The sequence below is a fragment of the Bison bison genome, unplaced genomic scaffold, assembly GCF_000754665.1.
Source record: "Bison bison bison isolate TAMUID 2011002044 unplaced genomic scaffold, Bison_UMD1.0 scf7180017858886, whole genome shotgun sequence".
NCBI classification, from domain to species: domain Eukaryota; kingdom Metazoa; phylum Chordata; class Mammalia; order Artiodactyla; family Bovidae; genus Bison; species Bison bison.
The window spans coordinates 373,064-384,846 of record NW_011489458.1 but is presented as its reverse complement, the minus strand read 5'-3'; the positions used below and the strand labels follow the sequence as shown (position 1 = coordinate 384,846).

General features: G+C 56.1%; 1 protein-coding gene across 3 annotated transcripts in view; it reads left to right on the top strand.

Moving 5' to 3' along the window:
• The window catches only part of ZC3H7B (zinc finger CCCH-type containing 7B), a 55,988-nt gene that overhangs the window by 40,084 nt on the left and 4,121 nt on the right, over positions 1 to 11,783 (top strand). For 2 of the 3 annotated variants that reach the window (XM_010830086.1, XM_010830094.1), the window contains exons 14-18: positions 1 to 115; positions 2,127 to 2,332; positions 3,327 to 3,427; positions 4,471 to 4,652; positions 7,431 to 7,516. In XM_010830086.1, the coding sequence (XP_010828388.1) occupies positions 1 to 115; positions 2,127 to 2,332; positions 3,327 to 3,427; positions 4,471 to 4,652; positions 7,431 to 7,516 (690 nt within the window). The remainder of the gene's footprint in view (positions 116 to 2,126; positions 2,333 to 3,326; positions 3,428 to 4,470; positions 4,653 to 7,430; positions 7,517 to 11,783) is intronic. The other variant, XM_010830078.1, reaches the window with a different exon arrangement.

Genomic DNA, 11,783 nt, shown 5'->3' with positions numbered 1-11,783 from the left:
TGCAAGAGGGACATGCTGCTCGGCCGGCTCCGGAGTGCTGAGGACCAGACGTGGAAGCGGATCCGGCCCCGGCCCACCAAGACCAGCTTCGTGGGCTCCTACTACCTGTGCAAAGGTGGGTGGGCCGCCGCAGGAGCGGGCGGCACGGCCAAGGGCCCAGCTGCCCACAGCTGGCCGCGGCTCTGCGCCTCACCGCAGGCAGACAGGCAGACAGACAGGTGGTCTGGAGAGGATGGAGTCAACGTAAGAACAAACAACCCCGGCCCTGACCAGCTCTGCAGACAGACAAGAGCCTCTGGGTTTTACACTCGAGCTGGGGCCTTGGCAGCTCCTGGGTGGGAGGATCAGAGAGTTCTGATACGCTGCTGGGCCCCAAAGGGCTATGGGAAAGATGTGGAGAGAACCTATGTAAAGCACTGGAGACTGGACCATAGTAAGGGCTTGACAGACACTAGCTTTTAAAAACTCGTGTGTTGTCATCATCCTCCCTTCTGGCTCACGTCGGGTTGACATGTTGTGGATATTCGGCAGGTACCTCATTTGCTTTCTTCTTCTTCTTCCCAACCAAGCGTCTGGGTGCCATCTGGGTGCAAGACCTGAACAGTCTTGATAGCGTTCAGAGCTTTAGAGTGTCACCCTTTTGTTGCCACCGTCACACATCCTCACGACAACTCTGAGTGAGGAAACTGAGGCTTTGGGAGCCCGCCCCAGACTCCGCCTTTGTCCCCCAACCCAGCCTGTGGCAGTAGCCCACCCAGGCTTTCTGGATCAGCTTGTTGTCTTCCCGGCTGGTTCTAAGAGCTAGCTTTATTTTTTTTAATATTTACTTACTTACTTTTGGCTGTGTCAGGTCTTGGTTGCGAGATCTTCCTTTGCAGTATGTGGGCTTTTCTCTCGAGTTGTAGCACACGGGTTCAGTTGCTCCACCACATGTGGGATCTTAAGTTCCCTGACCAGGGATTGAACCTGTGCTTCCTGCATTGAAAGGTGGATTCTTAACCACTGGACCACCAGGGAAGTCCCTCAGCTGGATCTTAACGACTTGTCATTTCTGAGCCTGAAGGTCTCCAGTCATGCGCAGCCAGTGTGGATGAAATCCCGATTCCATGAGGCCTACAAGTCCCCCGTCGGCCCTGAGCAGTCGCCACATACACTGAACCCTGACTCTTGTACACGTTGTGCCCTGGGAGCCTGATCATCCTCTGCTCCTCCTTCAAGCAGTGCCCAGATCTTGGGAGCCCCCCCAGGGCTCCCCGATGGACTCAGAGTTGGTCACAGTGCAGAGCCCACTGTCTGTGGGGTCACTTGGCCACCGGCCTGCTCATCCCTGTGTGCCGGCAAGCCTGGCCAGGGGCGACTTAGAGTGTAAGGGAGGGGGATGAAGAAAGAAAAGCAGTTCCCACTGCCAGGAAATGGCTGGTCTCCAGGTTATAAACCTGCTGCCTTCCCAGCTCCCTGGCCCCCAGGAGTTTATTTATTATTATTCTATTTACTATCATTACTTTTTATTTTATATATTATTTCACTTAATTCTTACAACAACCGTGTTCTCATTTCATGGACAGCTGAGGCTCAGGAATAACAGGGAATCCCCAGGCCACATCTGCCAGACCCCAAGGCCCATGCTTTCCATCACCAGGAGTATTTTCCTAGTGACTAATAATAATATAATAATAAAACCTCCCATGTTTATTTAGAGGCTTATATATGTCTGGGCTTCCCTGATGGCTCAGATGGTAAAGAATCTGCCCGCAATGCAAGAGACCCTGATCCCTGGGGTGGGAAGATCCCTTGAAGGAAGGGCGTGGCAACCCACGCCAGTATTCTTGCCTGGAGAATTCCATGGACAGAGGAGCCTGGTGGGCTACAGTCCATGGGGTTGCAAACAGTCGGACACAACTGAGCGATTAACACTTTCACTTTCTATATGTCTACAAAGCCCATTTGTGCCTGCCATCTTGCCTGGCCCATACACAGCAGCTCTGTGCAGGGGAGGAGCAGGGATGACCACATACTCTCCCAAGCCCCGCTGGGTGGCTGCCTGTCCGTCCGGCCGCGGCAGTGGCCGCGAGGGTGCTGCGGTGCCGTCCGCCTGGCGGACCGTGTGTCCTGTTGCCTCTTTGCAGACATGATTAACAAGCAGGACTGTAAGTACGGGGATAACTGCACCTTCGCCTACCATCAGGAGGAGATCGACGTGTGGACGGAGGAGCGGAAGGGCACCCTTAACCGCGACCTGCTCTTTGACCCGCTGGGGGGCGTCAAGCGCGGCAGCCTCACCATCGCCAAGCTCCTCAAGGAGCACCAGGGCATCTTCACTTTCCTCTGTGAGGTACCAGCCCCTCCCCAGTCCATGCACAGACCGGGGTGGGCTCCATGGTGGGCGATGAGCCCGGGGACCCGAGGGTTTTGGAGGCCTGTCCTTCCAATGAGTAGGTTCCTGGGACTGTCATAAAGTTAGGCCCATGGGACCCTTAGGCACTAGAGCCCAGATCCTATCCAGTCCCCTCATTTTGCGGAGGTGGAAACTGAGGCCACAAAGAGAAGGAACCACACCTGGCTCTTGACTTCCGGCCACCAGAGGCCAGACTCAGGTGCCCTAGGAACTCATGCTAAGCTCCCCGCGCTTCCTCGTTCAGCTGTGCTGGTTTAATGCCCATGGTACCTTCCAGCCCACTTCCCTGCCTGTGTCCAGGCCAGGCCCTCTCCCCGGGGTGCCCTCCCTATGTTTCTGCGTCTTGGACCCTCTGAGTCTCAAGGGTGATGCCAGCAGCCCCACCAAGCTGTTCATTTCCTCCCCAGAGCTGTCACAGGAGACCCTGCTGGCCCCTGCCTCCCCACCAGGCATCACGTGATACGGGCAGGGACAGGCTCCATCTCTGGGAAGTGAGGGCGCTGGGTCTGGGTTGCCGGCACGGTTTGGTGCTGCTCGGCCAGCCCCCATCCCTCACACAGCCAACCCTTCCCTCTGACTTAGAGCAGGTGGGCCTCCCGCTCCCTTCAGGGGACCACAGTCTGCAGCCTAGGGGTTGCATAGACTTCACAAAGCACCTGCAATTCTGTTAGATCCTTCTTCGGTTTCACAGTGGATCCGTGGGACAGAGCAGGTGTGGTTTTCCCCTGGGTTACAGCTGAGGAAACGAAGGCTCAGAGATAAGGAGTAACCCCTGCCCCAGCCATTTGGAGTGGTGGGATCAGAGAGGTGGGGGCCACAGACCCTGGGGTTCCCTTCCTCATCCCCCTGACTCAGGGCAGGGCTTGCAGGGACCCAGTCTGTCCCTCTGGGGTGGCCATGCTGGGTCCCAGCCCACCCCCTCCCTGGGCAGATCTGCTTTGACAGTAAACCCCGGATCATCAGCAAAGGCACCAAGGACTCTCCGTCTGTCTGCTCCAACCTGGCTGCCAAGCACAGCTTCTACAACAACAAGTGAGTGAGGCCCACAGCCAGACCCATGGCCTGGATCAGGGAGGGAGCAGGTGGAGAGGCCCCCTGGGGCAGCTTAGATGCCTGGGGAGCAGTTGTGGCCATAGGGTGGGCCTAGGGTGTCAAGGCAAGGGGCAGGATTTGAGACTCAGATCCAGCATCCACCTGGAAAGGACAGAACCACATGTACTGAGCATCTACTATAGTCCAAGCATTTTCTTACGTATTTTAATAATCAAATCCCAGGGACGGGGGAGCCTGGTGGGCTGCCGTCTATGGGGTCACACAGGGTCGGACACGACTGAAGTGACTTAGCAGCAGCAGCAGCAGTCATTAAAGTCCTCCTGTGTGGAGGAGTGAGTGTCTCTGATACATGGTTGACAAAGCTGAGGCTCAGAAGCTGCTTACTCAGACAGCAAGTGAGGGCCACATCCCTGACTCCGATCCAGCGCCCTCCACGGTCCTGACACAGGCGTTGGACAGTGAGTGTGAGAGGCTGTGGGGTCCAGCACCCACCTATGGTCCCTCTGATTCCTCTTGGCTGTGCCCCAGCCTGAGTTGATGGAATCAGAGTTGGGTCCAAACCCCAGCTCAGACCCTGGTCTGTTTTATATCCTCTGACCTCTGTGACCCTTGGTTTCCTCTTCTATAATGTGGATGTTAATCCCCATCTCCCAGGGTTACTGGGAAGGTAGTTAAAATTCCCAGCCTGGAGGAGATGCTCAGGCGTCATCCCTCCGGGTGCAAGACCAACTCTAGGGTATCAAGCTGGGGAACCCAAGGGAGATGCCCTTTCTGGGGGTCTGGTGCAGCACCTTCCTAAGCCGTCTCCAGGGTGAGGCTGGGAGAAGGGCACACCGCTGGGATTCGCGGCAGACCTGCCTGAGCATAGAACCCCCGCCCCTTCCCTCCTGTGCCAGTGGTGAATAGGGGGAGGCAGCAGGGTAGGAGACCTTCATCAAGTGTCTGGCACAGATACCAGGGAGAGGGCCTTGGCCAGGGATGGGGGGCTGCAGACTGCATCATGCCCCCCCCCCCCCCACCAGGTGCCTGGTGCACATCGTCCGCTCCACCTCCCTCAAGTACTCCAAGGTTCGCCAGTTCCAGGAGCACTTCCAGTTCGACGTGTGCCGCCACGAGGTGCGATACGGCTGCCTGCGTGAGGACAGCTGCCACTTCGCCCACAGCTTCATCGAGCTCAAGGTCTGGCTCCTGCAGCAGTACTCAGGTGAGGGCTTAGGTGGGGGCTCAGGTGGGGACTCAGATGAGGATTTACATGAGGGCTCAGGTGAGGATTTAGGTGAGTACTCAGGTGGGGGCTCAGGTGAGGGCTCAGGTGGGGATTTAGGTGAGTGCTCAGATGAGTACTCAGGTGGGGGCTCAGGTGAGGCCTCAGGTGAGTACTCAGGTGGGGGCTCAGGTGAGGATTTAGGTGGGGGCTCAGATGAGTGCTCAGGTGGGGGCTCAGGTGGGGATTTAGGTGGGGGCTCAGGTGAGGGTTGAGGTGGGGGCTCAGGTGAGTACTCAGGTGGGGGCTCAGGTGAGGGCTCAGGTGGGGATTTAGGTGAGTGCTCAGGTGGGGGCTCAGGTGAGGATTTAAGTGAAGGCTCAGGTAAGTACTCAGGTGGGGACTCAGGTGAGGATTGAGGTGGGGGCTCAGGTGAGGACTCAGGTGGGGGCTCAGGTGAGGACTCAGGTGGGGGCTCAGGTGAGGGTGAGAGGACTGCAGGGTTCAGAGGAAGGCAGTGATGTTGTGATGGGGGCTGCAGAGAAACCAGTACTTCCTGGACATCCTAGGACTCAAAGGCTCTACATTAGGGGGCTTCCAGGCCCAGAAGACCCTGGGTTTATTCCTGTGTGGGCACTGCTAGGGGAGCCAGTGCAGAGGAGCCAGGAGGCAGAGCTCCATGGGCCATCTGGGTGGTCTGGTCACCAGTGGCCCCTCACTGAGCCCCACTGCTCCTCTGTGAGGCAGTGATGTCAGCTCCGCCTCAGCGATGAGGAGGTTAAAAGCCATTCACTTGCTCTCTGGCTCACCTGATGGGATTCCTTGAGCACCTACTCCATCAGGGTCCTGAGTGAGCATGTGGAGGCCCCTGGCCTCAGGGCCCTGGGATGTACACGACAGCAAGGCAGACAGTCGGATGGGGAGGTAAGGGACCCTCCATCCTTCTGCTCCAGGAGGCACACTGTCCCCTGCTGCCTGTCATTGTTCACTTAACAGCATTTTTGTTCTGTGTGCAGCATAAAATAACGGTGCATCTAACAAGCCTTGTCTTCTGAGAGTTGGTGGAGTAGGGTGATAGAATTTCAGATGTACATCAGTAACATGAGGAAAGGAAAGCAGAGCAGGAAGACGGAGAGGGACGCGGGATGGGGCATTTGGGATTAGGAAGTCTGGGAGGGCTTCTCGGAGTAGGTGGCATTTGAGCAAGGAAGGGCAGAGAGAGCGTTCCAGGCAGAGGGATCGGCAAGGCTGGCAGCCAAGGAGCAAGCTTGATACAGAAGGAAGGATGTCTGTGAGGGCAGAGCAGCTTCGTGCTGGGGGGAGGGGCAGTGTCAGAGATGAGGCCTAAGAGGTGAAAAAGTCTCGAGATCATAACAGAAATAGAAATAGTTGCATGCATGTGTGCATGCTAAGTCACTTCAGTCATGTCTGAGTGTGACCCTATGGACTGTAGCCCGCCAGGCTCCTCTGTCCGTGGGATTCTCCCAGGCATGAATATTGGAGTGGGTTGTCATGCCTTCCTCCTGGGGATCTTCCCCGACAGGGATTAAACACCAGTCTCTTATGTCTCCTGCGTTGGCAGGCAGGTTCTTTACCACCAGCGCCAGCTGAGATTGTTCTAAATACAATGTGCAGGGTTCGGGGGTCGGGGGTTGAGCGGGTAGAGTTGTATGACCTGATCAGTGTTTTTAAGAATTCGCTCTAGCTACTGGGTGGAGAACAGAGGGGCCAAGGGCAGATGGAGGGGGGCCCAGGGGTGTGGCTCAGGCCCTGGTGGCAGCGGTGGAGGTTGTAGAAGTGATCGGATTCTGGGTGTTTTGATGGTGGAGCCAGCGGGAGCTGATGAACCAGACATGATGTAAGAGACAGAGAAAGGGCATCAGGTTGACTCCAGTGGGGACTCTGTGGGCTAAGACGGGGAGGAGCAGGTCAGGGGATCACATCTAGGCTTGTGTGGGATGTGGGGCGGTCTGAGCTGCCTGTTGGACTTCAGGTGGAAAGGTCAAGCAGGCAAGCCAGATGTGGGGGTCTGGAAGGTCCCAGGAGAGCTCTGGGCTGGAGATGCATCCATCAGCAAGAAGGTGGGTGCCAAGCAGATGCCTGGCCGAGTAAGGCCCTACTGGTGAGCCGCCGTGGGGGAGCGATATCCACAGGGCCAGACTGCAAATGAAGTGGGTCTGCAGAAGGAACTAGAAGACCAGAGCCAGGTTGGGAGGAGGGCAGGCCTCGTGGAAGAGGCTGTGAGCTGCCCCTCGGAGGTGCGCTCAGTGTCCACAGTCAGATTGGGAGGGTCTGGGCCACCAGGCTTGGGTATCTGTCCTTTACCAATTGGCAGTGAAGTCCTGGCCCCTCGGTAAGCGCGGCAGCAGGGCTGGGCCAGACATGAAGCCCTAAGAACCTGTGGGCTAGAGGCCACCGAGCAGGGGTCAGACTTGAGGTCCCCCCTGAGGGAGGCAGGGGACAGGGGAGGGACAGAGACACTGGCGTGGATACAGGGAGGCCCCTGTCATCCTGCAGAGCCCACATCTTGCTCCTGCATCTTATTCTCTGTGGGACCTGGAATAAGGCCTGGAATCAGGCCTCTGTCTCCAGCGGCAGATGAACCAACGGGCCTAGAGAGCGTGCAGGGTATCCCTGCTCCCCTAGTCTTTCCCTGGCCTAACTGGGAAGTGGGGCTCCTCCCTGGGCCTGGGGTGGCACCAACACCTCTTGGACCCCCCGCCTTTCTCCTCACTGAGCTCCAGGGATGCCATGTCTTTCCCCCCTCTCCCTTCCCAGGCATGACCCACGAAGACATCGTCCAGGAATCCAAGAAATACTGGCAGCAGATGGAGGCTCACACAGGGAAGGCCAGCAGCAGCTTGGTAAGACCCTGGGCTGGCATAGGGGGTGGGGTCAGCCCCCACGAGGGGCATCCCCCGTTCCCCATCCCTTTGGTTTATCTTTATGTAATGGAGAGTCCAACTCTTTGTAATCTCATGGACTGCAGCCCCCCAGGCTCCTCTGTCCATGGGATTCTCCAGGCAAGAATACTGGAGTAGGTTGCCATTCTCTTCTCCAGGGGATCTTCCTGACCAAGGGATCAAACCCGGGTTTTCTGCATTGCAGGCAGATTCTTTACCATCTGAGCCACCAGGGAAGCCCCCACCTCTTTACCTAGTCGTCATTTATTTAACAGAAAATTTTAAGAAGAACACAAAGAATTTGTGTATAGCTTTTTCTAGAGTCCCCTGATGTTAACATTTTACAACTGTCCACACTCACTTTGTGCTGTGTGTGTGTGTGCATACACACATATACATTTATTTATAGAAACACACTTTTCTGAACCATTAGAGAGTAAGATGGAGACATGATGCCCCGTTACCCCAAAATACTTCAGTGTAAAAATAAGGACACTCTCTTCCATAATAACCACAGTACAGTTACCAACATCACCAAATTCACGCTGGGGTGATTATCCGGATTGTGCTGTACTGTACGCGCGTGCTTAGTTGCTCAGTCGTGTCCGACTCATCGTGACCCCCTGGACCGTAGCCCGCCAGGCTCCTCTGTCCGTGGGATGCTCCAGCAAGAATACTGGAGTGGCTTGCTGTTTCCTCCTCCAGTGATGTACTATTATTCAAATTTTTGTGACTCCTCCCCAGATCCCAGCAACACATTGTATTCCTTTATTGTCTTTTGTGTGTGTGTGTGTCTTTGATTGCCTTTAATCTAGAGCAGTTCCTCAGTCTTTGTGTTTCATGACATTGACTTTTTTTTAATATTTATTCTTTATCTATTTGGCTATGCTGGGACTTAGTTGTGGCACCTGGGGCTTTAGTTATAGCTTTAGGATCTTTAGTTATGGCTTTAGTTACAGCTTTAGGATCTTTAGTTACGGCTTTAGTTATAGCTTTAGAATCTTCAGTTACAGCTTTAGGATCTAGTTCCCTGACCAGGGATCCAGGGCCCCTGCATTGGGAGCACAGGGTTTTTAGCCACTGGACCCCCAAGGAAGTCCTGACATTGACATTTTTGAAGAACCAGATGCTTTGTAAAAGGCCTGTCAGTTTGGGATTGTCTGATTGGAGACATGTCACTTCCATTTGTCCCTTCCCCGGTAACTTGATTAAAGGTGCCTCCACTGGAAAGCTTTGTCTGTTGTGAAGTTGATCTCTCCTCCTTTGTAATGAATGACTGTCTTCCTGGAGGGCCTCTGAGACTCTGTAAACGTCCTGGTGTCCCTCAGCCTTTGCCCCCACTGCTCATATCACTTCCTATCCCTCTGGATCCTCACCCGGGTCCCCTGCCGTGAGCTGGCGCGTGGTGGTGTTTTCGGGAGGGGAGACTGAGGCTCAGGACACGCTAGAGACTTGCCCGGGGCACTCGAGCAGAGCAGCAGAGGTGGTCTTGGGTTCTCTGACGGCTCGTCTAGAGTCCACTCTGCTCCCGCCCCAGCCGCTCCATCCCCATCAGCCTGAGGGCACCTCATTCATAAACCGCGGATCAGAATCCTGCCTGCCATCTCCAGGGCCAGTGTGAGGCTCACAGGAGCTGACCATGTCCCTGCTCCATGCAGGGACCCCATCACCCCTGAAGCTCACACTCTCCCCAAGCGGCAGGGGTCATTGTAACTCTATCTGATAGAGGGGAGAGAGGGGTGGTCTTAGGGCCCAGGAGACAGTCACGTGGGGGATGACTCCCACCATGCCCCGCCCACCCACTGGTCACCTAGGGAGGACCCTGGGCCTCAGGCCCCTCTTAAGGCTGGCCTGGGTATGGCTTGGAGCCAGGGAGCAGGCAGGCTGGCCAGTGGGGTACGCCTGGGCCAGGCTGGCTGACCTCGGCCTTCAGTCTCCTGGCCTACCTGCTCCTTCCTGGTCCTTTTTCTTTCTCTCTTCTCTTCCTAGTGGTTCTTGTCCTCCGCCCCTCTCCCACTCAGTCCTCTTCCCCACCCGCCATGCAGTTTATTTTTGCTCCTGGCCAGGATCCCAGCTGGGAAGCAATGCAGGACTCAAGCTGGACCTGCAGCGTTGTCTGCTAGAGAGAGAACACCAAGTCTGCACCACCACCATTCCTCTGATCCCCCTGCATCCTGCCCCCCCGAGATGCCACTCTCGGGCCTGGCTCAGGAACAGGCCTTCTGTGCCAGACCTGGCTGTGCCCTGGGCATGAGGTGTCTCACTTGCCATCAGAGGGTGGGGCCAATGGCAGCTTGAGGTCAAGGACAGGATGCCAGGGTAGAAGCTGCTCGGGCCTGGTGCTCCTGGTGCAGCTGTGCCACTGTACAGGGGAGCTGGAGCACCTGCCTCACATCAGATCTCTGTCCTTAGGCCACTTACCCACGGCAGGGTTAGTGACCGCTCTGAGCCTCTGCTTCCACTCAGTCCAGTGGGAATGACCCCTACCCCCAGGTCTGCTGCAAGAAGATGCTGAGTCTGCAGTTCTGAAAAGGAAACTGTGGGCCAGCGTGGCTGTTCCTTAGAGCAGTGGCTAAGCCATGGGACTCCTTGGACTCCACTTACCTCACTTGTGAAATGGGCCCTCTCACACTTCTGTGAGGAATCAATGGGACGTCTCAAAATCACTGGTGACACATAAACTTCCTGCCAGCTTTAGCCAGGCTGCGGGATCTGAACCACCTCTTGTTGACTGATTCATCTAGTTATGAGGGCCAGGCCCGATGGAGAGCAGGGCCTAGAGGGTGGGGATAGGGGCCTGCCAGGTAGCTTTAGCCAGGTTACAAAGGCGGGATTTTACCTTGCTGTTGGGATGTGTGTTAACCTGGGGCTGAGCCAGGCTGCATGTCTCCCAGCAAGAGGGTCATTCAACACCCAGGAGGGACTTTCCTGGCAACCTAGCATTTAAGACTCTGTGCTTCTGACATAGGAGACACGGGTTCAATCCCTGGTCAGAGAACTAGGCTCCCAAATGCTGGGTGGCACGGCCAAAAAAAAAAATCCAACAAAGTGAGAGCCCCCTCCTGCTCAAGGGAGGCCCTGGTCTAGGCAGTGCCAGGGACAGAGGATCCTCCCGTGGCAGGAGAGGAAGAGGTGAGGGCTGCCTGGAGGGGTGACCCCACATCTGAGGCCCCAGGAAGCTTGGGGAGGTCTAGCTGACAGGAGGGCCAGCAGGGTGGCCAGCACAGCTGGGCGAGGGGTTGCAAGCGGTAGGAGACAAGGCTGGTAGGCACCCCTTCCATCTCTCGCCCAGCCCCCGACCCTGCCCCAGGCAGGAGTGCGGAAGAGCAGGCCCTCTGCCTGCAAAGGAAAGGCTGAGACAGAGAATGGGAAGGAACATGGTGGGGCTTCAGAGAGGCTGGGACTTCCCTAGTGCTCCAGTGGCTAAGACTCCATGCTCCCAATTCAGGGGGTCCCGGGTTCAATCCCTGCTTAGGGAACTTGATCCCATATGCTGTAACTAAAAGATCTTGCAGGCCATAACAAAGATTGATGATCTGCATGCCGCAACTGAGACCTGACGCAAACAAATAAAAATAAATATTAAAAAAAAAGAGAGTCCAGGGCTGCTCAGAAGTCTGTCCCACTGATAGGCTGGCAGGCTCCTCCAGCCCCACCCTCTAGGACCTGCTCTCCACCAGGCCTGGCCCTCATAACTAGATGAGGCAGTCAGCGTGAGGTGGTTTAGGTACTATGGCAGCCCACAGGATGGCCAGCTGTTACCTAGGAGGACTTCAGGGAAGGCTTCCTGAAGGAGGTGGTACTTAAGCTGAATTTCAGAAGTTTCCAGAACAAGCCTGATAGAAAGGGGCATTCCAGGCATGTGCAAAAGCAGGGAGCTGAGAGGTCACAAGCCATGCCCAGGGATACTCCAGCAGCTCCACAGAGCAGGCCCGTGGGGACTAGCCAGATAAGGTGACAAGTACTCTCCTTCAGGAGACCAGAGCCCTGTCCCAGGCCTGGCCCCCATGCTGAGAGGCCGTGGGGCCCGGAGTTAGGGGGTCGGTTCAGTCCAGTCACTCAGTCATGTTTTACTCTTGGCGACCCCATGGACTGCAGCACGCCAGGCCTCCCGGTCCATCACCAACTCCCGGAGTTTGCTCAAACTCACGTCCATCGTGTCAGTGATGCCATCCAGCCATCTCATCCTCTGTCGTCCCCTTTTCCTCCTGCCCTCAATCTTTCCCAG